Source organism: Stegodyphus dumicola, chromosome 8 (assembly GCF_044657685.1).
Source record: "Stegodyphus dumicola isolate Sdum_Otavi_A_Nest chromosome 8, ASM4465768v1".
NCBI classification, from domain to species: Eukaryota; Metazoa; Arthropoda; class Arachnida; order Araneae; family Eresidae; genus Stegodyphus; species Stegodyphus dumicola.
Window position 1 is genome coordinate 131,601,386 of NC_140775.1, and position 26,084 is coordinate 131,627,469.

At 31.4% G+C, this 26,084-nt stretch overlaps 1 protein-coding gene across 2 annotated transcripts in view; it reads left to right on the top strand.

Moving 5' to 3' along the window:
• Sbf (SET domain binding factor) overlaps positions 1-26,084 on the top strand; it is a 320,087-nt gene that overhangs the window by 278,814 nt on the left and 15,189 nt on the right. Inside the window, exons 37-39 of one of the 2 annotated variants that reach the window (XM_085822442.1) lie at positions 14,644-14,857; positions 15,819-15,974; positions 20,854-21,304. In XM_085822442.1, the coding sequence (XP_085678568.1) occupies positions 14,644-14,857; positions 15,819-15,974; positions 20,854-21,017 (534 nt within the window). In that variant the 3' untranslated portion in view covers positions 21,018-21,304. Of the gene's footprint in view, positions 1-14,643; positions 14,858-15,818; positions 15,975-20,853; positions 21,305-25,731; positions 25,887-26,084 lie in introns of those variants that run through there. The other variant, XM_085822441.1, reaches the window with a different exon arrangement.

Sequence of the window (26,084 nt, forward strand, 5' to 3'; positions counted from 1 at the left end):
AGCACTTTGCAGAGCTTTATATATATTTTTTTACTTGTATTCTAAAATCGTATAACACTCCTAGCTATATTTTTTTAAATTCAAAAGTGGATAAATCATTATCAAATCTTTCTAGTACATGGAGAAATAGTCTATGTATCCATACACATAAACGTATTAAAAGATACTATTCTTGATCGAATATCTTTGGCAGGAATATCAAGATGCAACGAAAATTAGAAATCAATTACTAACATGCATTTTATTACAAAAACACTAGCAGGACGTATTATTTTCACAAAAAACTTAGTGTGAAAATAATTTGCGGCACATTATCTAAGTTCCGCTTTGAATGAAAAACTACATAAAGTGTTATAATGAACAATTAGTTTCAAGATTTCACTTGATACTGAAATGCATAAAATCAAATTACGTCTCTATGTTTCAGGTTTATAAAATACAGCTGATAATTGAAGGGGTATCAGGTTTATAAAGTACAAGCTGATAATACATGATAAGGGGGAAGAAATTCCTAAATTACAAAATTGAATATTATATTTTTAGTAAAGTAAAATGATACATATTATATATACATCTGGAAAAAATGATATACAATATATATATATATATGTATGTATGTATTTGCATATATACTCTTTTCTGGATGTAACTTTAATTATGTACTGAGCTGGTTTATCATCTTCCTGTAGAGATGTATTTGGATTTGCTGTGTATGAATTTGTTTCATTGAAGAGGAACAAATAGGAAACAGAGTATTGATAATTGAATTTGTTTTAAGCATTAGTAATTTATATATGTTAGATTGACTAAAAAGAGTATATTCATGCATAAAGTATAAAAAAGCATAGTGAATACTTTTTGGGAACCACCTTTCTAGGATGACCATTTTTGAAAATAACCAGTACTGTTGATAACATAAACATCGGTACGATCTATCTGCCTAAGGGAAAGGATGACTTCCTGGAAGACTTTCTAAGGGAAATTGGCTCCTATGCACGTTACACATGGGAAAACCATGAAAGCGTGCATGCAGCCAGTCCCTTCGCGGGATTCGAAACTCGGACCGAACTACTGGTGTTCAGCTACTTTACCGCTTCGTGCCTCATTTCAGAACGGATTCACTATATATGAAACAGAGCAAGGTGCTGTTACTGTATTTAACAGCCTGCCTTTTTCCTTGACCTACCGTACAAAAAATAAAATAGCAAAATTATAACAGCGTTTTTAAAAAGATGCTTTGCTGTATTTTTATTAAATCTTTATCATTCTGCGCTACTGGAAACAAAGTACGCTAATTTCAAATTCAAACTTTTATAACATTACTTTTACAGAAAGTGATCTCATATCCTCTAAAAATGAAACCCCACATCTGTTCTATCCAAGCGCTTACTTTCTAGACAAAGTAATTTCAGTGTAACATACGTTCAGTTTTGTTTAACTTGAATGAAAAAAAGACTATGTACATAACAGGCAAAGATATTACAGCACATAAATTTACTCAATTATATTGAATTATTACCAGATTATTATATATTATATATTATTACCAGAGGAGAAAAAAATGCTCCGATGATATAATTCTCTGAGAATTCATAAGCGCTAAATTAAGAATAAATTTTATAAAATGTTTACTAATGAATACATGTATTTGCATAGTAAGTTTACTTTTTAAAAAAATTTTTCATCTTTATCACGTTTATCGGCGTGTTGTATTTGACTTCACAATGATGCTCCGAAATTTCATTGCTGTAGATTGAATAATTACCAATATATAATCCTACCAGTAACCAGGGCCAGTATTAGAGGTTTTTGCTGCTCACTACAATATCTGTGGCTCCTACTTCTGCCAAGCGCCATCAGCGGCCGACTGGTTAAGAATATTGATTACTGGAAGTTCGACCTGGTTTCGGTTTGATCCCAGGCGAACCAGCTGGCTGCAAGGTTTGTTTTCCTCGTGTGTAACATGAATACGAGCCAGTTTCCTTCAGGAATTAGGCTCACCCGCGGCCGAGTGGTTAAATCCCTGAACACTGGTAGTTCCAACCTGGGTTCGAATCAAGGCAAACGGGCTGGCTACATGAGCATTTTTATAATCTTCCCCATGTGTAATGTGTATGGGGAGCCAGTTTCTCTAAGAAAGTCCACCATGAAGGCATCCTAGTGTGCTTTGCCATAATAAACTAAACTAAGCTTTCAGAAACTTCCTTCACGAAGGCATCTGCTATCTGCCACCTCGTGGCTTTGCTATATTCAAAAAGCCTAACCCAATTCTAGCACTCAGTTCCTCTCTAAATTCTAGCGGGCGAGCGCTAAAGTCGACGATTACTGGTAGTTCAACCACGACACATCATCTGAGTTCAACTTTGAATCAAAACTACATAAAGTGTTATAATGAACGATTAGTTTCAAGATTTCACTTGATACTGAAATGCATAAAATCAAATTGCGTTTCTACATATCAGATTTATAAAGTACAGCTGATAATTGTAGGAGTATCAGGTTGATAAAGTACAGCTGATAAATACATGAGAAGTGGGAAGGAATTCATAAATTACAAAACTCAATGGTTGTAACGAAAATTTTAAGTACGAATGTTCTTCAGTTATGCAAAAAAAAAAAAAAGCAGTTAGTACCTTTAGTGCAGATGGTAATCACTAGCCAAAATCTATGCTATTCTGCCAATTTTTTGGTAGTTTTTCAAAAGCTTCGGCTCGGATACTTGGTGGCCCGAGTCCAAAAACAGGTCAACCTCATTTCGGACGTCCTGTGCAGAATGGAAGATAGGACCAGCAAGATGTGCCTGCAAGTGTGAAAAAATGTAGAAGTCCAAAAGTGCGATGTCAGGCTTATATGGTTGGTGTGGTGAAAGATCCCTTTCGAGTCCGTCCAGAGGCCAACCGGTAAATGCAGACACGTATGGTATTATCTTGATGGAACATTACCTTTCTGCGCTGGAACTCAGTTCGATTCTTTTCCTTGATAGCTGCGTCAACATGCACTAGCATCTCGTTTTATCCTTTACTGTCAAGGGTTTTACCTTTTTCCATATACTATTTGTGATTAATACCACGGCAATCCCACCAGATACAAAAGCATTATCTTTTTGTTAGTCAAATTACGCTTTGCGATGCTGCCGACGGCCTCACGAGCGCAGATCAACTAAATTTTTGACCTATGTTGTTGAAATAAATCCATTTTTCAACACAAGTGACTATCTGGTCCAGAACTTTGTCTTTGTGTGGATATTCGAGAAGAATAGTACAGGCTCGAACACGTCTGACCTTATCTGCTCGAGTCAGCTCATGCAGCACACAGCTGACGTTTATGTGATGCATAGTGTGACTAATGGACAGATACATTTTTATGGATAAATATCACAGCAATCTCACCAGATCCAAAGCATAATCTTTTTGTTAGTCAAATTGTGCTTTGCGATGCTGCCGATGGGCTCACCGGGCGCAGACCAGCTCCCTTTTTGGCCTGTATTGTTTGCGTAATTTTGTCTAACTTTGAACGAAAAAAACTATGTACGTAACACGCAAAGATATTACAGAACATAAATTTACTCAATTTTATTGGATTACCAGAGGAGGAAAAAATACTTAGATGAGATAACTTTCTTAGAATTCATAAACGCTAAATTAAGAATAAATTTTATAAAATGTTTACTAATAAATACAAGTATTTCGAATAATAAATTTTTCTTTTTATTTTTCCATCTCTATACCACTTTTATCAGAGTGTCGCATTTGACATTACAATTAAGCTCCAAAATTTCATTGCTGTAGATTGGATGATTACTAATTTACTTACAATCCTACAAGTGACTATCTGGTCTTTGCATGGATATTCAAGAAGAATATGCAGGCTTGAATATGTCTGACCTTATCTGCTTGACCAGGGCCACTATTAGGGATTTCTGCTACTCACTACATTATCTGTGGCTCCTACCACACGCCACCAGTGGCCGAGTGGTTAAGACTAATGAATACTGGAAATACGAACTGGTTTGGATTCAATGACAGACGAAACAGCTGGCTGCATTGTTTGTTTTCTGCATGTGTAACATGAATACGAGCCAGTTCCTTTCAGCAATTATGCTGTCCCGTGGTAGAGGAATTAAATCGCTCAACAGTGCTGGTTCCGACCTGGATTCAAATCAAGGCTAACGGGCTGGCTGCATGGACGTTTTCATAGTTTTCTCAATGTGTAACATGTATGGGGAACCAATTTCAGTAAGAAAGTCCAACATGAAGGCTTCCTACTGTGCTTTGCCATAATAAACTAATCTAAGTCTTCAGAAAATTCCTCCACGAAGGCCTGCCATCTTAAGGAGGTAACGCTCGGGGCTTTGCTACATTCAAAGAGCCTAACCCAATTCTAACAATCAGTTCCTCCCTAAATTCTAGCAAGCGAGCCACCGAACACTGAACTGTCGCATTTGACATTACAGTTCATTCGGAGTTCAAGCCTCAATGAACGAGTTGGATGTATGAGCGATTTTGTAGTTTTCCAAATTCACCTGCTTTGGCTTAATCAAACTCTCTAAATTCTAAACAAACTGGCGTTCGGTTCGGCTGCAACGGCTCTAGCACCACGCTCCAAATTATAATTACTGTTCAATAAATAAATGTTTGGCATATACATTCGAATAATCTAAGTAAAAATAGGCTTTTTAATTTCTTCTACAACCAAGCATGCATGCACATAAAGCGAATAAAGAAAAACTTATGGAGTGCAAAGTCCCATCAGGCTTCTAATCCATAACATATTTAGTTAGTGGTCACCATCATTGGGAGTTATAAATAGGCCATATTGACGGCAAGGAGGAAATTTCACTTCCTGAGTGAACTAATTCAGAACTATTGTTATTTCATCTGTCATCTCAAATTTAGGATGATAAGTTACGTGACTAACAAAAACCTAGTATTTATATGAAGCTTGACAAAAATCAAAGTTTTGAAGACAGTATATGAGATCATGTTCGGTTGATTACCATTATGATCAGCAAATAACAGCAATTTACTGACGTCTTTCTTATCTTTATATTCAGATGTAGTTTTCAGCGCAACTAGAGAAAATTTTTTCCTTTTATTATTTTTTAAACTTTATACGTACAAAGATACATATTTGTTGGAAGAGAAATCTAAATATCATATTCGAACAAATAAAAATAAATCATGAAGTAAAGACCCTAGAGATACGGCTTCTGATTTCTTTTCAAATTTTTACCATATTAGTAACAATATAATCGAATAACCTTTCAAAGATTATTGTTTACCGATTTTATGTAACAGCTAGAAAACATTTTCTCGAACTTATCCTCAAACAAGTTTGCTATTGGTAATGAATACTGCTGTATCATGAATCAGGTACGGCGCTATGCATTTTGCTGACTTTGTAGGCAATAAATTCTGTTGTTAAGTGCCCTTCCCCCCAAAATTCTAAAATTTTATTGCTTGATGATTCACTTATTTTTACAATTTTGCTGTACCTAAATTCTGCCGTACCGGCAGTGATCATGATTTCAAATCCACTTCTCCCTTCGGGAGATTTACTGTGTTATCTGAAAAACTGCTCACAAATTGCTAAAATAGCTATAAAACTGGTTCCACAGCTTTTAGGCACGGCCTCCAGCTTCACTTCCTGCTGTGCTGACACAGGCGTTTGGAAACAAAAAGGAAGGTGAATAATTTCTCCCTGATTACAGTATAGATTGGGTCTGTGACTTTTTTGAACTACTGCAAAATATTCTGAAGTACACTTTTTTCTGTTACACACACACAATGTTTCAGCAACATTCATCTTGAGAATTCAACACCTGTTCATTAGCCCTTAGTAATTGACAGAAATGCTTTTAGAAACAAAATGGTTGGTATCAATGAATTGCGGATACGTTAGTTTCAATTGTTGAGTTCAAATGAACTCTTCAAATACTAAAAAAGTCCTTTTGCATAATCGAAAGGCTTTCATCTGAGAATACATTTTGCTACTTAAAAATGAGTTTTGCAGTATTTTTAAATATTACTTGTATTTTATTTTCAAAAATTTTCATAAATATTAATTATTTCCAATTTTAATAACTCGCAGAAAAAACACTTTAATTATTTTTATATTTATGAAATTATTCAAACTTATACGAATATACAGCATTATTTATATTCCTTATACATTTGCAACTGCATGCTTCAACCTGCATGTATATAAATAACAATCACATAAATTTTGTAAAATTTTATTCTAAGTCTTCATTATTAAAAAAAACTGATGCTAATGAAGTTGCTGATCTGTATAGGACAGGGGTCGGCAACCTTTTGAGTCGGAAGAGTCAAAAATTACAGTTTACAAAATTTAAATGTTTTTAAAGAGCCAAAAAATGTTTTATTGCCAACAATAAATAGTACTTGCATAAATAAAGTTTTTTGATTAAAAAAAAAACCTAATCTATTTATTCATAAGAAAATATATATACAGTCAAAAGTCTCTAATCCGGACTCGTCGGGACTTCGGCGATTCCGGATTATCGATTTTTCCGAATTATGGATCATCAGTTTAAATCTGGTAAGATGGCATGCAGAAATTATAAAATTAAAAATATGAAACCGTAATTTATAAAATAATGAGCAATTATGATCTAAAGGGTATCAAAATTTACAAAAAAAGAAGCTTAATATTTATTTGTTTACTGTATTAAACACTTCTTTCAACCTCGCGCATGCGTACCTTATGCATAGCCAAAATTAGAAAATTGCAACCAGAAAACTATTTGATTTGTATTCGTGATATTTATAATGACGAAGAATTTGATTTAAATTATATCAAAGACAGAGTACATCGAGATTAAATACTACATTTAGTAAGGAATTATAAGCCGAATAAAATAAAAACATCTGCCCTGAAGATAACGATAGTGCTGACAGATCAACTTCCAGTTCATTGCATTCTGCGACACCCCCCCCCCCCGCAGAGCAGCATGAAATTGATTAACAGATTTCAGAACGGTTAGATAAACAAAGGATATACCTTTATCCATTTTTTGTAGCAATTCATTTTTTGTTTGATGGACATCGAATCATACTTTTGTTTTCTAGATCCTTTGGGAGCTCCAGCATCGGAAATTCTATTTGACATAATCGAAAGTTCAAGCTTACTTTTACAAAATTGCTCTTACAGTCTGCAAAAAATAATAAGCCGGATCCAATTCGAAGATTAAGGAACAACGCAATCATCAACATTAACTGAAATAGATAATTAGATAATTTTAGCTTATACCGTCCGTTATACATTAAACGTGCACACGAAAACGTATTCTGCGCTTGCGCAGACGCATATGCGTAGTCGTAAATGTCTTGCGCGCACGCGTAAAACGCCTATGAGCATGCGTCAACGCGGCGCATGCGCAGAAATATTTTTAGCTTTGAGGTCCGGATTATGGGTGTCCGAATTAACGACTTTTGACTGTATATTTATTCATAAAAAATATCTATTTATTCATATATAAATTGTTTTTCATGGCAAATTACAAAATATATACAGGGCATTATTAGATAATTATTATTTAAGTAAGAAATTAAAACAATTAAACATTTACTTACAACACAAACTTGTACTTCAATAACAAACAATTGAGCAAACAAATTCAATGGCAGCGATGGCTTTTCATGGTTATTCGAGTAGAAAATTTAAACTTTACTAAACAATGTAACTTTACTTAAAATTTAAAAAAACAATAACATTTATTTGAGCAAACAAATTTAATGGGAGTATTGGCTTTGCATGGTTTTAGAAAGTTTGGATAAATTTGGCTAATAACTTGTTTTAAGTTCCAAACACGACTCTAAATTTTTATTTGTTAGTTGGCTTCTTACTGTACTTTTAATTATATTCATGCAAGAGAATGCTTGCTCGCAGGAATATGTCTATCCGAAGATAGTAAGCACTCCAAACGCCAACTTCTTCACCTCACTGTAGCAATCTGGAAGACTATTCCATGTGTCGAATGTAAGTGCCTAAACTCGCGGCATTTCTTTTAAAGCTGTCCACTTTTGTTGCGTTACGAACATATATTTCTGGACTTCCAACTCTTCCAGCTCGCTTTTCATCTCTGTAAGTTTTCCACTCCACAAAGCTTTATTTTTAAATCGATCAGTTGCATTTCTAGAGATCCAGTATCAATTTCAAATGGCTCATTGTGAATTTCGTTACTATTTGTGTTGAGAGGATTTACTATGAATGCTAGAGTGATTTTGTTGTTTTTGAATTGCTCAAATCTGTCAGCAAATTCATCTTTAATTTTTTTTATAACTGGGCTGATGTAATTCATGTCAACAGTTGCACTGGTTTTATCACGATATTGCTTTAGAAATTGAAAATGAAGTAATTTACCGCTCTGAATATCTTCTGCAAAAAGAATTAATTTTTCTTCAAAACAAACCAATTCTTCTACCAAAACATAGGCTGGGTTTCCGTTTCCTTGCAGTTTTAGATTAAGCTCATTTAATTTCGCTGTGACATCCACCATAAAGTAAAATTTTTGCAATCATTTGTCATTCTCTAATTCAGGGTGATTAATGACTTTCTCTTTTAGAAATGTATTTATTTCATTCAAGCACAAAGCAGAACATTTCAACACCTTTCCTTTGGAAAGTCATAGCACTTTATTGTGAAGAATGAGGTCGAAATACTGAGTCTCCATTTCATTTAAGAATTCTTTAAACTGTCGAAGGTAGAGTGCTTTTGACAAGATGCTGTTAACAATCTTGATTACCAAATTCATGACCTCAACTATTTCGGCCAGAAATGTTTGGGCACAAAGCGCTTCTTGGTATATTATACTGCGAAACGTAAGAATTTCGTGGTTTATTTTGCTCTGAAAAATAGTTGTTGCCCTTTTATTTTTCCCAGTCATACTTCTCGCTCCATCAGTTGCTATTGAAACAATTTTATTTAAATCGATCTTATTGTTTTCAAGGCATTTTTCCACGGCATTCGCTATATCTTCCCCTCTATTTTGTCTCGAGAGCGGTAGCAATCCTATAAGTTTTTCTTTTGGGTCTTGGGAAGACTAATATACCTGACAAAAAGGGCAACTTGTGCGATGTCGCAAGACTCATCTATAGCAGGTGATAAGGCAGAAGATAGTTGAATATCTTCCACCTACAAATATGTTACATTTGAAGACATTTTAGCTATTCTATCTTGTACTGTTTTAGCGGATAGTGGCAAATCTTTGATTTTTTTTCAAGATTTCTGGTTTGTTTTTGAAATCACAAAACAGTTCTTCAGATGCATGTATGAAGCAATCTTTGACATGCTTACCATCTGTGAAAGGTTTGCCTTTTTTTGCAATTTCTAATGATACCGCAAAGCTTCCCAGGTTAACATTACTTGTGGATTGCGTCCAGTTACTTAACATGGAACTTGATTGCTGTTTTTGCTGTTTTTGTTTTTGGAGCTCGTCGACAGCTTTTTTTTTTTTTTTTTTTTCCCCGTTCTTCACCGGCTGGATATTTACTAGTAAATTGAGTATGTTTTTTAGTGAAGTGTCTCTCTAAATTTGATTTCTTATTGTGTGCGAGTTTTTCGTGACAAATGAAACAAGTCGGAAGGCCATCTGAGTTGCATATGAAAGCGAACGGCTGCGTCGTATCCCTATTGAATTCTCGATCCTCTTCTTCAGTTCTTCTTTTTTGGGGGAATAAAATAAATAATAGTTGTGTATGGAACTAAAGAGCCGCAGCTTCACATCCAAAGAGCCGCATGTGGCTCGCGAGCCGCAGGTTGCCGACCCCTGGTATAGGATCAAGTTCCTCTTCCTTAGTAACTCCTTACCCAGAGACGTCTCAATGAAGGCCAAATTATGCATTAAATTTACACCTGAAAAAAAAATATGATAAAATATGATTATGTGTCTATGACATTTATACCACCATCTGAACGGAGCCTTAGGAGGGCATACTAAGAAGATGCAATGTCTTGTGGGGATGAGCAATTTATACTCCTAAGCCTAAAAAAGAACTTGGGAAAAAAAAAAAAGATCACATGAATTAAATTTGTTGTCTAATTGCTCTAACTTGAGGCACATTACGACAGGAAAGCAAAGGTAGTAATCAGAATTAATTTAAAAATTTTATCCTTATATTTTTCTTAAAAATTCTGTAAAATAATAAAATTTTTGGCTTTCCTCAAGTAAATATATATGGAAAAAATAGCCACGCAATCACAGATTTGATTTTGTTATGTGTCCCATTTGAAAATTTTACTGATTTCAATGAATATATTTTTAAAAAAATCTTTACACATGACTTTGATATATGCTGCATATTATTTACAAGTTCTTTCATGCAAAAAGTCCAAATTTGGTACAAATGAAATTCATCCCCCTCTATTTGATAGCTATAATATTACATATAACAGTTTTAATAGCTATCAGTATGTAAACCACATAATGTAACACCACAGAAAAAAAATATAAATGAACATTTTAATTTTTGCCATAGAGAAATATATATTTACCCCAAAAGAGAGTTTGTATTTCTACCTTCTACATCAATCAATAACTGAAATGTCTAGATCAGAACTGAGAAGAAAAGAACCATAATTAGTTTAATTAAGATACAATAACACAGCAAACAAGTATTAATTTAGAAGTCAAGCAACAAACATCAGCATCATATTTTCAAGTATTCACTATTTGAAAATGTAACGGTGATTTTGGTTGCTTGACTTCTAAATTAATACATAATTATTTTACCATAATTAAGTAACTGTAAGAGTTTCAATATCATGCACAGCTAATATCTATTTTAGAAATAAACCAACTTACCTCAAGAAAGCCTGGTTTGTCTTAGGAACATTAGCTGTAACTTCTGGCGTAGAAAAGTCAAATTTTTCACTTCCAGACCTAAAAATGAAAGAAATAAACTGCTATAACATAATTAAAAAAAATCATGAATAAATTAATAGCACATAACAACTTTAACCCTTTAACTGTCGTAGAAAATGTACAAGATTTATTTCCCAGTACCATGGTTTTTCACACAGACGCACATAGTTATGCGATATATTAGGGGAAAATAAGGGCAAGTTTTACTTTCTAAAAACTGTTTACTTTCACAAAATAAAGAATAAAAGAAAAAAATGAATGCACAGAATTTAATGTTTTGAGTAAAAGTATAATAAAAAGATGTAAGTATAATAAAAATGATGTTTTTATAATAAAAAAGGTCCTAAAATGGAGTTTTGATGAAGTCATTTTAGACCCAGTAAAGTGTAATATCTGGCTTCAGTATTATTCCTTGTGAAATCAGTATGCCTAAGAAACATATATTTCTTCGGAGCTGCTTGAATGCTATGATTTTCTTCTTGGGCTTTCGTTTGCAAGGTGTTGGCTCATATACTCATCTACAAAATGGTTAGTTTCAGTAACAATATGAAGCATGAGCAGTTCATCAAAAAATAATTCAAAAAAGATAAATGGGTTTGAAACATCCATTATATCTTTCTTTATTATGCTGAAACCTACTACAAAAAGTAAATGAAAACAGAGGACACAGAATAGAAAAAATACATTTTACTCAAATAACACCAACCAATACCGTGCAGTCATTACTTTCACCTCTTTAGACACATCCCTTTCTCTAATTTCTCCCCACACTTCTCTGAAATAGTATCGTTCGTAGCATACTTTGTCAAGGTCATTGTGGTGTTGCATTCCAAAGCTTTGCGAATAATTTTGCGGGTACCAGCGCAAAGCAAATGATAGTATTTTGGAAGGGCGTATATATATGCCCGGTGCAGTTAAGGGGTTAAGCATTAAGCTATGTCTGACTACCACCCATCTCAGACAGTGTGACAGATCATGCTGTATAACCACAGTTTAGAAAAATTGCAAAATGTGTTATTTATATCTATCTGAAATGGTACATTACATAATTTGTAAGAATAAATTAGAGGGTTCTGCGAGTGATATTCCTTCCAATTAAAAAATGTAGGAATAAAGAAAATGCGGGAATTGCAAATGCAGAAATGCAAAAGGGATTATATTTTTTGCACGGAATCTAGATGACATATTTTTCAACAGTTAAGGAATTTCACAGGAAGCATGCCAAATGTAGGACCTACGACTACAACAATTATATGGATTTAATTCATCTATGCTCATGAACAAATGAAAAAAAAAAATTACAATAATCAAAACCACACAAATGTTATTTCTTTGCTCACTGAAATAATTGCATTCACTGAGTTTGGAAGCATCATTTATATATTCATTACAAGATTAGCAATATTTGCTGCTAATGAGTTACAATTGTTATAACAATAAGGTTTTTGACTTTATCTATGGTGTTTACTTATAGCTTGAAGCAATTCAAATAGCAAACCATGCAGTAATGAATACAAACATGAAAAAAGGAAGCTCCCACCTAAAATATTAGGCCTCTAAAAGCAGAATATATTTTTTAAATGTTCAAAAAATATTCCTATGAGAAGAATCCCTTTGAGAAGTACACATCTGAACCACAATTAAAAAACGTGTACAAGAACAGAGCTTAGGACTTCTGTTTGCAGAAAGTCTGTCACATAACATATGAAAAGTTTCTTATTGGTAGATTATTGATCAGACAGATATTTTAAGAGAAAGCATTCATTCCCTTTCTACTAGAGATAATTCAATTTGGACAATGGCAAAAAGGCTAGAAAAGCAAGCATGAGCATATTGGTCCCATTGTTGGCACTAGTATGGTTTACGCTCAAAATACTGATTACCTGCATCCCAATATGAATTCAATTCAGCTTTTGGTGGAATTTACCATCTGTGATATATTTTCAAAAACTACACAACATACATACATGACAAACACACAGAACCGTAAATAATGATATATATACAAGTAATAATATATATTTATATATTAATTTTACTTAATGATCATAAAATGTTGCAATGCTAAAAGAAAGTTTTAACATACAAGTAAATGACATAATAAAAGAAAGCAAGTTGAACAGCCAGCACATGAATGCAGTGTGTAAAAGTTACCTTTTTACAGGTGTATGCACATTGGTAACTGACAAAGCATTTCATAGCAAATATATTGCCATAGGTAACTGACAAAGCATTTCATAGCAAATATATGACTATAAAATTTCCAATAATACCATGTAATGATGGTGAATTCAATATTTCAGCAATTCGTTGTGAACTGGAATTTACCCTTTCAATATTTCCCAACAATGTAATGTAAATGGAGGAATAAATTGTTATAACAGGATTGAACAATTATTAGCATTCCCTCATACACACACACACCCCAAAAAAAAAACACCTTACTGTGGGGAAAAAAAAATTATCCGGGCAATCATTCTCCTTTGACACAGATACAGTTGTATCAATAATTTTGGACCTTCAATAAAAAAAAAAAAAAAAAACCATATTTTACTTCGGAATTAACTTACTAAATCATAAAGACGAGGTAGTCGATATAAAGAATAAATTATTTCTCACCTCTCGAAAACATCCGCTTGTTCGGAATCTTCCACATCTCATTTAATTCCATATTTATTTCTTGAGCTCGACTTTGTCTCTGAACTCTAGATCTTTTATTAAAACGAGGATGTTTTTTCGGTCTTCCTTGATATTTTCGCATATTTTTTGCTAACTGACCACAGTACAAATAAATGTAAACAAAACGAGTGCGGAATAGCAATGCAATAGGGTTGCCGTAAACGTTGTTCCACTGATAGCTGACACTGTTTAGTGAAAACTGTATATAAAGGAATATATGTAACGCCTCTAAATATTATTTGCGGAAAAAATATGATTTATAACTGATATCAAAATCCAATTATTTCGTGAATTTTTGCAGAAATAGGATTACAATGCTAAATTTAAACTCGTAGCGCCATCTATTGATGGCTTTCCAAACTACACATTAAAATTACATATTTCAAACATAATATTTAAGTAAATTTCATTCCAAACTTGATTCTAACTTTGCATTCCCAAACTGACTTATTGCTTTATATTTCTGCCAAATAACATGAAGCAAGATGAGCAGTTGTAGATGAAATATTGCAAATGAATGTATAGCTATAAATACTAAGTAGCTCTAAGTTTGCTCATTGCTCAAAAAAATGAGTTATGTGCAGATGAAACTTTAAAAGCATAGTACAGATGCAGTGGTATTTAACATAATGAATAATGTAATCTGGCAATGTAAAAAAAAAATATTTGTTTGAAAATTGTTGATGGAGAAATAAAAAATAATTTGCAGATGTAACTGTCTGTAAATCTCCCAAGAAATCAATTAAATAAAAAAAAATGCTAATCAACAAACTAAAAATGGAAGTTATCCATTACTAAAGAATAGATGTGCTTGCACAAGAAATGGCAAATTAATTTTAAAAGGCTTTTTGCAGTTTGATACTGTTTTTCAAATAATCAGTTTTAATATTTTTGGTAGTAAATTTTAGTTACCTGTAATTTTTTTTAATATACACAATTGGAATGTGATACTGTGCATAGTTCATGTCATCTTTATAACTTGTAGTAAAATAGTTTTTTATATTCATAACAGGTTTATATTCTTTTATATATGAAAATGAAATCAGCTCTTGTTCTGACATGTTCATTTTCTTTGGCAGCGACAGTCTTCTTTTACTACCCAAATGGTGAGATCTCATGGAAGATCTATTCATAAAAGATCAACCATAGAAATTTTAGTTCGAGGGAAGATGGTTGGAGAAGCTACTCAACCCCAAGTCTATTCACATCCTCATCGCTTTGAAAAGTATAATTATACAACACCGACTTACTGTGATTATTGTTCGCATGTGCTTTGGGGTTTAGTGAAAACGGGTAAGGTTTGATTGATATTTTTTAAATGGGATATTCAGTTGTAATATTATTAAAAAATACAGAATTAAGTTTGTTTTTCCAGAAATTCTAGAAGTCTACTTGTTATTTTTTTCCCCCTGTGATAATATTTTGAAGTTATACTGTGTTCCAAGTTCTTTGAATAAAAATCACAAAAAGGATCAAGATTGCATATTGCATTTATATAAACATCTGAAGATTTTCACCTCAACATTTTTTACATACGAAGTTCTAAAATTTTCAAATAGCATAAACTAAATTACTAGAGGTACAAATATATCATTTTGAATTGCTGATTGGAAATAATAATTTTGATTATCAAGAGAAATTATTCTAAAATTTTAAAAAATCCCTTTCCCTATATACTTGTGTATAGATTTAAATAAAAAGGTTAACTGGAACTAGTAGTTGAGCCCCTGTTTTATTATTGTTAACAAAACATTTTGCAAAGACCTTCAGTAATGATATTTTTATGATGAAAATAAATTTATAAATTGTAGAATGCAAGTCCATAAAAATAACTGTATTGGAATTAAGTGCATTGTCAGTTTTAATGATTAATTATTTGTAAATTTTATTTTAAATAACTTTTTTATATCTTTTTAAAACTAGTTGTTGGTATTTGAATTCAGTATTGGCATCTTTTTTATGTATATATATATATATATATATATCATGTCACTGTCATTTTTATGAGTTATTCTGATAATATGGAGAAATTAAATTTTGTAGATTCATGTCATAGAACTAATTAATTTTTAGAATCAAGAATTACTCTGAAGGGAATGTAGTTTTTATATCATTATCTATAAATTTGAAAGTTTGAATGCTTGACTGGTTTACAGGTTGAAAATTAATTTTCATGTACGATAATTATGTAGCTTTAACGTTTTAATCATTATTCTGTAACAATTTTCAAAATACTTTTATTTTCTAAATATAGGCATGAGATGTATTGATTGTGGCTACAACTGTCATGAAAAGTGCTTAGATCAAGTACCTAAGAATTGTACTAAATATAAATCTGTTAGTGATTCAGGTGCAGCCTCTGCATCCGTTTCTAAAGGTGGTAGTGTTGAGAGCTCATCTGTTGCATCAAGTAAGCATGGCAGTTGTATTCTTAGTTTTGGAAAAGTAATCGAAAATAATTTTCTCAAATTGCATATAGAAACTTTTCTTAAATAAATAAGTACAAGAAAAGAATTTTTTTAAATTAAAATTTGTCAGTGTTTTTTAAGTTTTGCCTGTTTTATTTTATACATATTATATAGTCTTACGGCATTATAATGCATATAACTGCCTTTTTTTAAACCTTGAAAAATGTTGCCAAAGTTCACTCATCTCTTAAAAAATAATTTTGTTAGTTATAGACTGTATATACTTTTATACTTACACTTTCATGTCTTTTAATAATAAGAAATTGATATAGAAATCTATTTAAAAGTTTAGTATTGAAATATAAACAGCTGAGCCATTGTGTTAAAAGTGCTTTGTTTATTGATTAAAATTTTTTAAACATTTTAATTTTTATATTCATTAATTATTAGTAAAATCCCAATTATGCAAATATTTGCTTTTATAACTGAAGAATTCCCAGCCTTTTTTCTTTAGACCCCTATAAAAAGACTAATTTTCATCATCCATCTCCATGCATTTATCTGCATAACATACAGTATACAACACAGTCATAACACAAATGATTGTCTTTAAATAAATAAGATACCGAAGCAAATGAACAAAAGTTTTGAAGGGCTATTAAATTTATGTTTTACCTTTTATATTATTATTTTTTTTTTAATTTGCAAATATAAACAAGCTTTCAGAAATAAAATTCCAGATTCTAGTTGCATAAAAGCTCAAATTTAATTAATGTTATGTCTTTTCTCGATGCATTGATGCAAAGTTTTTAATATTTGGCATAAAATTGCTTAATTGTTAAATCACCTGGTTCAATTACATTCAATTTATTTTTTGTTTTCCGTAGTAAATTATTGATTTGACTAAAGCTTAAATCAACTAGATAAGAAGAGGAGAAATATATTTGGGATATTTCTTTTAGATGATTTATAAATTCTAAAACTTATCGTGCTCATGTGTTTTGAATGAAATTTATGCTTGAATGCTTCAGTGTAATCAACTTTAGTATATCGCATATATCACAGTTCAGCTGTTCTGTTAACCATGCTGGCAGAATCAAATTTTCAGTGTCCTGGAAGTGAACTCCAGGACACTGAAGTCTTCTTTTAAATTTTCCACATGTATATAACAGCACATACAGGAAGTTTTGCTTTCTTTGTAATATTTGGGCTATGTTTTCTTATGTTCCTGCATCTTCCTTTTTTTTTTTAATATTGCAATTAATGCTTTAAAAAAAATATTTTTTTAAAGAAAGGTATTGATTTTTAAAATATATTAAATAATTCTTTTTCTTATATTTGTTTTATATTATTTCTTTCTTACTGCATGATATAGCTTTGTATCAGTAAGCAATTAATTATCAATTTTTACTTCCTAGTACGAATGTAATCACGAAAAATTCCGGGTACAATATTTTAAAAAAAATATCTATTTTGATAACTATTGAATGAAATTTAATGATGTTTTTGCGTGACATTTGTTTGTAAGGACAGAATAAAGGAATCTTTTTCTCCAAACAAATTATAAAACTGATTTAAAGTAGATTCAAAAGAGGTTTTTTTTTTTTTTTTTTTTTTGAGGCATCTGTACTTACTTGCATATGTCTGTATCTCGCATAACTCAAAAACGAGTAGCCTCAGAACATTGAAATTTTGTATGTAGAACTGCTATAACATGTAGTTGTTCACCCGCTGTTTTGGTTGCAATCATCTGCACCAAAAGTATATAAATATCCACTCTGTTACTCAGTTCAGTGAGCTGGGTTTTTTATTATTATTATTTATTTATTTATTTATTTATTGTTATATGTTGGTAAATTGTGCGATTTTGCTCTAAAATGATTTAATTAGGTTCTTATCTTTGGTTAAGGTTTTTATGCTTTTACTTAATCTGCATGTAATAGCTGTAGAATTATTAACAATAAAAATTTCAATTTAAATTTTGCACTTGAATATAATATTGTTTGTGTAGATTGTTCCTAGATTGCCAGTGTGGCCACGTACATGAGAAAAGATAACATCAACACCTTTATTATTAAGGTCTTTAAGAAGAGCATGGGAAGTCACAATTAATTTATTATATGAGAAGATATTCCTAAGAGAAAAATCGTTAATGCCCAACATTGTTGGTCGCTGCCAGAATTATTTAAAAAACAACTTCCATTGGAGAACTGGATTTTCTAGAGGCATTTCACATTTTAAGAAAAAAAAATCTTTCTATTCTAGTTAATGATCCTAATTCCAATCCATCTTTGCCTTCGGCTTTTAAAGAAATTATGTTTTAGTTCTGGTTTCATCAACAGATGTCGCCACTAGCTTATCTTCTGTCCAGGCTTTCTTATCTTATCTAATCATTATATCCTATCTCGTTCATTTGCACTTTTGCAGCTGAGAATGATGGTTCGGTAAAACCATCAAAGCTAGTCCTGTGAAAATTTGAAAATATAATGCTGATTTTTGTTGTTTGACTTCTGAATTAGTATTTGTTCGCCGTGTTATTGTGACTGAATTTCTTACCATATTTGTTTACATTTGAGCATAATAGTGAATTAAATCTTTCTGCACCTTTTTTGCCACATGGAACCAAAAAGAAACTTTTAGTTTTGTGTGCCAAAAAATCTGTTTTTTTGCCTGCTAGTTGAATTGCTTGTTTTTGCAAAGAAACTGTAATTTTAATTGTAAAACAATTTTTTTAATTGTTTTAACTGTATTTCTTGTTTTTATGTTTTTTTAAATCTTTTAATTTTTAAATAGAGTAATATTTTAAGTTTTTATGTATTTTTGCCTTGCCATGAAGTGAGAACTGAATTAATTGAGTGAGAAATATATCTGTAATGAAATTTGAGGAAATTCGTTTAAATGAAATGCAGGAAAAAGTGCATATAATTTAATATTCCGTTACAAAGAAGTCATGGGGTGTACACATCATATTTTTTGTAATCAATGAAATCTTTATTTTGTGTAGATCGGCTGCCTCTCTGATTATCAGCCCCTCGACCACCATTAATCCCTTTTAAAATTTCATCCCCCAGGGTTCAGTACTGACTGCGTTTTCATATATTGATTTTGAAATAAATTGCATTTAAATAAACATGTAATTGTTGTAATAATTAAGACTGAAAAAAGTGTAAAGTTGTATTCTAAATTAAATATATGTTCTTCAACACAGTTCTTTAAAAGCATTATTTCTGTAATATGGCAAAGAAGTTCGAATAACTCATATGACGTTGAATTTGAAAATAAGAACAGGTTAGAGTAGATATGATTGCTCATGCAAATGAAATGAATATGCATCATCAAATACTTAACTACATGTTTTAGCAACTAATACCCAAATGCAACTAATAAATGATGATTTAAAGTGTGATTGCTTGAAAATTGGAATTAAAATCCTTGTACTGATGCATAAGAGTTGTAACTTAATTCGCTCTGAAACTGGACGAAATCATCTAAACAATGAAAAATATGCGGCAGTGGTTGCATTTTATCAGAATATATTGAAAATAAATTTTAAATTTCAGAAAACGTCTTTTTACAATTTATGATTTCTGAAATTATTTTTTCATTATTCTTTATATATATATATATATACCAGTGTATTAGTTACTCTGTTCTTGTTTAACGTCAAACTTACCTGCAAACTTGTAAATTCCATATATAGCTTCAATCAAATATACAGCAAAAGGAAATTTTTGCTAAAGTTGATTTCAAAGAAAGATGTAAAATATTTCAAACACTTCACAAAGTTTCTCTTTTCATGACATCTATTTTTAGAAGCATGAATGGGAGTAAGTAGCTTTTTTTCTGATACTAGCTGCTTGCACAGCCAGCTACCTAAAATAATTGTTCTAAAAACGAAGGGAAAATGTACACTCAATTCTCGTTAAACTCTTACCCTAGCAGATCAACCAAAAGTGATGCTCTAAGTGAGGTGATGTTAAATGCAAGTTAATGACATTCTTCATTTAAGACCAAACATTCCAGAAGCAAAATAGGACATATATGTGTGTATACATACCTAATGCTTAAGGTTGTTAGTAAAAATATATTCAATTCATGCAAAATGCATTTACACATGCGCATAATAGGTTTACGCATGTGCGTTTAATGTATGTATAAGCTACGCTAAAATTATCTAATTATCTGTTTCAGTTAATGTTGCAGATTGCGTTGTTCCTTAATCTTCTAATTGGATCCGGTTTATTATTTTTTGCAGACTGTTAGAGCAATTTTATAAAAGTAAGCTTGAACTTTCGATTATGTCAAAAAGAGTTTCCGATTCTGGAGCTACCAAAGGATCTACAAAGCGAAAGCATGTTTCGATGTCAATCAAACAAAATGTGGAAATGCTGCAAAAAATGGATAAAGGCATATCCTTTGATTCTCTAACCATTCCGAAATATGTTTATCAATTTCACGCTGCTCTGTGGAAGGGGGGGGAACGTCGTGGCGCGCAATGAACTGGAAGTTGATCTGTCAACACTATCCTTATCTTCAGGGCAGATGTTTTTATTTTATTCGGCTTATAATTCCTTACTAAATGTAGTGTTCCATCTCGATGTACTCCGTCTTTCATTTAAATCAATTTCCTCGTCATTATAAATATCACGAATACACATCAAATAGTTTTCTGGTTGCAATTTTCTAATTTCGACTATGCGTATGCTTTATGCATGCGCGTGTTGAAAGAAATGTTTAATAAAGTAAACAGATAAATATTAAGCTTTTTTTTTTTTTTTTTTTTTTTTTTTTTGTGTGTGTGTGTGTGTGTGTGTGTGTAAACAGAATTTATTGCATCTGAAGCCTATATGAGAAGATTTATTGGAATATTATTGCTTACAGGATATTATTCTTTACCTCAAGAAAAAATGTATTGGTCTTTTGATAAGGACATTTCTGTTCCTGTTGTACAAGAATCGATATCACATTTGCAGTACAGGAATATGAAGCAGAATTTGCATTTGACAATAGTCAAATTGACAATACTGATAAATTATATGAGGTGAGACCGTATCTAAACTTACTGAATATCACCACTTTTTACTACTGAAAATATAAAGTCTCTTTTAGATTTCAGACGCGAGAAAGCATTATTCCTTTTGCAAACTCCTATTGAGAGTGTAGAATTAGCCAGAAATAGATCAGCAACAGGAAGATTCAGCATTCAAAAACCATTGCATGGAGATGGTAAACATTTTATCGTAAAGTCCGTTGATAACAAAAGACTTTGTTGTAAAGAGTACCATGGCCAGGCTGTTTATAGATGCAAAGTATGTAATGTAGTTTTACATCATGATTGTAATCAAGCTTTTCATGCTTGAATCTTTCAATTGAAATAATCTGTATTTGTAAAAGAAATACAATGTATATTTTAATATTAAATGAATTACAAGTAAAGTGATTTGTAGATTTATAAAACGTTATACAGCTAAAAAAGTAATCCTGCACTCCACTCAAAGAAACATCACACGAGTACAATCCTACTCACTAAACATCCGTAGTCTTATTCTGCTGACGTTGCGCGAACGCAACACTCGCGTCTTCCTCAGGTTAGAGCATTTTTTTTTATTTTCAGTGTAAATTTATGTTATAAATGCTTAATTTAATATTTGTTATTATTTTCATGAGAAAAGAAACATTCCTTGTAGTTTTGACGGTTAATGGGTTAATGATATCGGTTTCAATTTATTCTGGAACAATAAGTTATTCATTACCATTGACAAATTTATAGAGTATATCGACTTTAACACAGTAGTCATCGTAAGGTCACAATAGTCATTTAACCTCTAAGACTTCTTTGATATCTTGAGTGTGATGATCTTGCTCTTAAACATATCATATTTTCAAAATGAAGCTATCTTGAGTGATGACCATAACAGGGGATCTGCTCAGTGGCATCAGTATGTGTCATTCATGTTCCTCATCAGTGTTCTATTTCATAGTCGAAATCTAACATTAGTGCCCAACATGTGTTTAGGTCTTTCTTATTCATGGTCATTTTGAAGGCATTACTGTTAGTAATAATTTTGAAGTATTTGCCTAAAAGATTAAATCTTTTCAAAGCTTGAATTACAGCTAATACCTCAAGTTTTTTAACTCAAATTTCTTTTCAGCTTTAGATGTCTCTTTTTGCTCGTGTGATAAACAGGATGTAGGCAATTTTCAGTCATAGATCTTTGCATGAGAACACAACCATAACCATGGATACTGGCACCAGTGTGTGTTTCAGTATCACTACGTTGACTATAGATGCAAAATATGCATTTCTGGCATAAAGGTTGTTTCCAAAGATTGAAAGTTCTTTCATTGTTGCCTAAGTGGAAGTCATTACCTTTCTTAAGTTATGGTTCAGTTAATAGTTGAGCAATTATGAAAAAATTGAGAATAAATTTTTTAAACTATCTGGAAACACCATGTGTTCAGCAAAACTTTGTAAATCTTTGTGATTTTTTGGGTTCAGAACAATTAATAACAGCAGCCGTTTTAAGAGGAGAGGGGAGCAGTTTGTGACATGACTAAGGACTTCAATTCTGTATAGAAAAGGTGTGGGACAAAGACTGAAATGTACACAAAGGAACTGATATTGTCCATTATGGGTGACGAACGAAGGGTAATAATGGCTGTTTTTGTTGACATTAACATGGAAGAAAAATTTTCTATCTTCTTGTTTAATTTTTTTTTTTTTTAATCTATACATTCTCTAAGGCTACCGACTTTCTTTTTTCTACTACAACTTGGATATATAGAAGAACACAGTTCAGTTATGCCATTGGCTAACCAAGTTTGTCTTTGCTTATCTACCCTGTCTCTTTTGTCAAAAAGTAATCATATAGGTCTGTGTAAAATAGATGTTTTATTTTTCAATTGAAAACTTGTGGTTTTGAAAAGTTTTTAATTGGAGACAAGGTTTTAAATATTCATAACATGTTCTTTTGAAGCAGTAGAACCTATTTCTAATTTGAATGTTTGATTAAGGGAAATATTATAGATGATCCATCTTCGAGATCTTTTTTTTTTAACAATAATGTTTAGAAATATGAGCACTATCTTTGTTTATATTAACTTCATCTTGTTTAAGAATATTCATGCCAATTGTAGCATCAAATGGCATTACATTACTGTGTACAACATAAATATTAGCTATAAATAATTCCATATCTATTAAAATGTCACTTGTAAAATAACAAGATTAGTTTAATTTTATCATTGTCAAAGCCAGTCAACATACTATGAAATACACTAAAAAAAGGATTTCTGTTTGTTTCTGAACATTGTTACTGAAAACTTTAGTTTCACGTTATATCATTAATTTAGATTACTTTGTGGATAAGTTTGGCACATTAAATTTGACTGATATAACAGTGCGCCCCCCCCCCCCCAGTATTCTGCTTTTGAGCTTTTTTAACGCATATGAGGAATTTATGACCGAAATTTCCTCAAAATAAGCATTTGGGTCTGCGATATTTGTCAGGATAAAATGTAGATAATTTGCCAAATGCATTACAATTATAACATTTGGGTGTCTGGTAATAATTATAATTTGTTAAGAAGCTGGTTCCGTCATGTAAAGCTAGAAATGTTACTTTTCGACATTCACTCTCTCATTTTTATTTTAACATCACATTTTGATTTGTGTTCACTTAAAATCTAAAGTAAGATTTTCTGGCAATAAATTTAGGTCAAATCAAAAGTGGACCATAGGGTTTTGAATCCTCTTGCCTTGATTCTAAAATTTCATATAGCAATATTGAGTTCATCAAATATTTTTCTCAAAGTTAGAACATTTGAAGAATTTTTAATGCTTTGCAAGTTTAAAATTTTATTCATAAAAGAATAAATGATGATATCTTTACAATCAAAACAATCTTTAAATAACTTACACAGTTGTCATAATTTTTATCACTTAATTGAAAACCAGATACTCTATTCAACATTCCTCCATTCAAGTAGGCAAATTTTTCAGTTTTCGAAAGTGAATCATTTTGATGGATAGTGCCTTCAAATGTATTCCAAAATTTTGGGTCTCCTAAATGCGGTTTGATTATTTACTTCGGAAGTTTAATTGAAGAGGGTAAGTTATCATTCGAAATGCTTAACATTTTTTGCAGATGTCAATGATGTAATAAAATTTTCTTTCTCTTTCAGTAAACATTTAAGTTTATTACAATGTTTGATACATTTTTGTTAGTAATCAGTACTAGTACTTATTTCCTCTTCGATTAAAGTTAACTTGATTAAACATTCAATCTGATGGTCTAAGAATTTTAATTTACTCGTTATTCAATTTTATTTTAATTCATTCAAATGTTCCTCAAAAGTATCACATGTGACATCTTCATCTGTTAATGCAACATCAGTTTTCAAAATTAGCTTAGTTAATCCATTTTCGTTTTTAGTCCAAAAACGGGCTTTGTCCCTGAAAAACTATTGTTTTTGTTTTGCGATTTTGCGTTGAATCACTATAAATGTCTGTTTCACGTTTCAAACTGTTGCCAACAAATGTTAGAGTCTTGCATTATATTTGAAGAAATTAAATAATAAAAAATCTCCATAAATGTATTTATATTTCTCGCATTGTGATAAAACAATGGTACATAGAGCCATCAAATTTTGAATGACGTAATCCTCCTACGAATATGGGCATGTGGAAGACCAAATTTGAAATTTAGAATTTGTTTTATTATTGGTTTCATATTTTGTAAAACTTTAACGAATTTTTGAGTAACAAAGTTAACGATTTAAAAGCGAGCAATGGCAACACTATCAGGAGGGGGGACCTTTCATCTTCAGCGGGCGCAGAACTGTGTATCGAAAATTCTAAAGATATGCTCACTTTAAAATTATTTTGCGACATTACTGCTGAACTGAATTTTATGGTTTAAGTGCAAATAATATTTAATAAATAAAGTAACACACAAAACGTTAAAAAAACGCCCCTTTGGACGTAATTAAAAATCTGAAACTTTTCATATTTGGGGGGGGGGGTGCTTCTTATTTAATTTTTTTTTTTTTTTTTTTTTTTTTTTTTTTTTTCAGAAGTCATGTTTTAAAGCAAAAGTTAAAAAATAATGCTCACTTGTAATCCTTTTGGAAAAAGGCTGAACATTGCTAATCCACTGCAGTTGATAATAGGAGCGCTACACTAAGCACGTTAAGTAGAAACTGAAACATTGTTATATGGGTCTGGAACTTATACAATTCTGGTACCAAATGTAGGAGAAAACATCATTAATACTCAGTTATTACTAAACTACAATTTATTAACATGAATTTAAAATGATTAGAAAAGAGAAAGTCATCACAACATTACACATCTGTAGCGGTTATGGTGTGCATTCTCTTTCTGCATGCTTATTTAAATGGCACATTACAATTACATGGCCATTTCCCACAATACCAATAGATGAATTTTCCTCATCCTTTCCTGAAATTGCATGCATGTTCTTTGCTAATTTTATTAATTGCTGTTGGTGATTTTAAGTTAAAGAAGAGACTGAGTAAAATATTTTGTAATGTCATTTCTCATTTGCTACTCAATTTGCTGCAATATATTTAATATCTGAGAATCACCTGTGGAGTCTAAGAGATAATAAAAGAAGCAAATTTGTTTGTTTCTTTAATCAATTATAGCAAAGCATATAAAACTACTAAAAGTAATAGGAATTTACACAATTGTTTGATCCAATGATTTGAAGCATTTATTTTTATGTGCTTAACTAGGTGTTACTGCAATGCAGACCAGCAGTCAATATTATGATCAATTTTCATCAAATGTAGCTGAAAATAGAACGCATGAAGGTTACCTTTATAAGAGAGGAGCTCTGCTGAAAGGTTGGAAACAACGATGGTTTGTTCTTGATTCAATAAAACATCAAGTAAGACTTGATATTTTTTTAACTGTTAATTATTCTTGTACTTATAATTTAAATGTAGTATTATTGTTGTATTACTTTAAAATAATGTAATTTGAAAAACATTAAAGTCTCAAATTATGAGAAAAAGTTATAAATTGAAAATATTTTTGGCCCAGATTAATGATTAAATTTAGTTATAGACATAAATTGCATATGTTC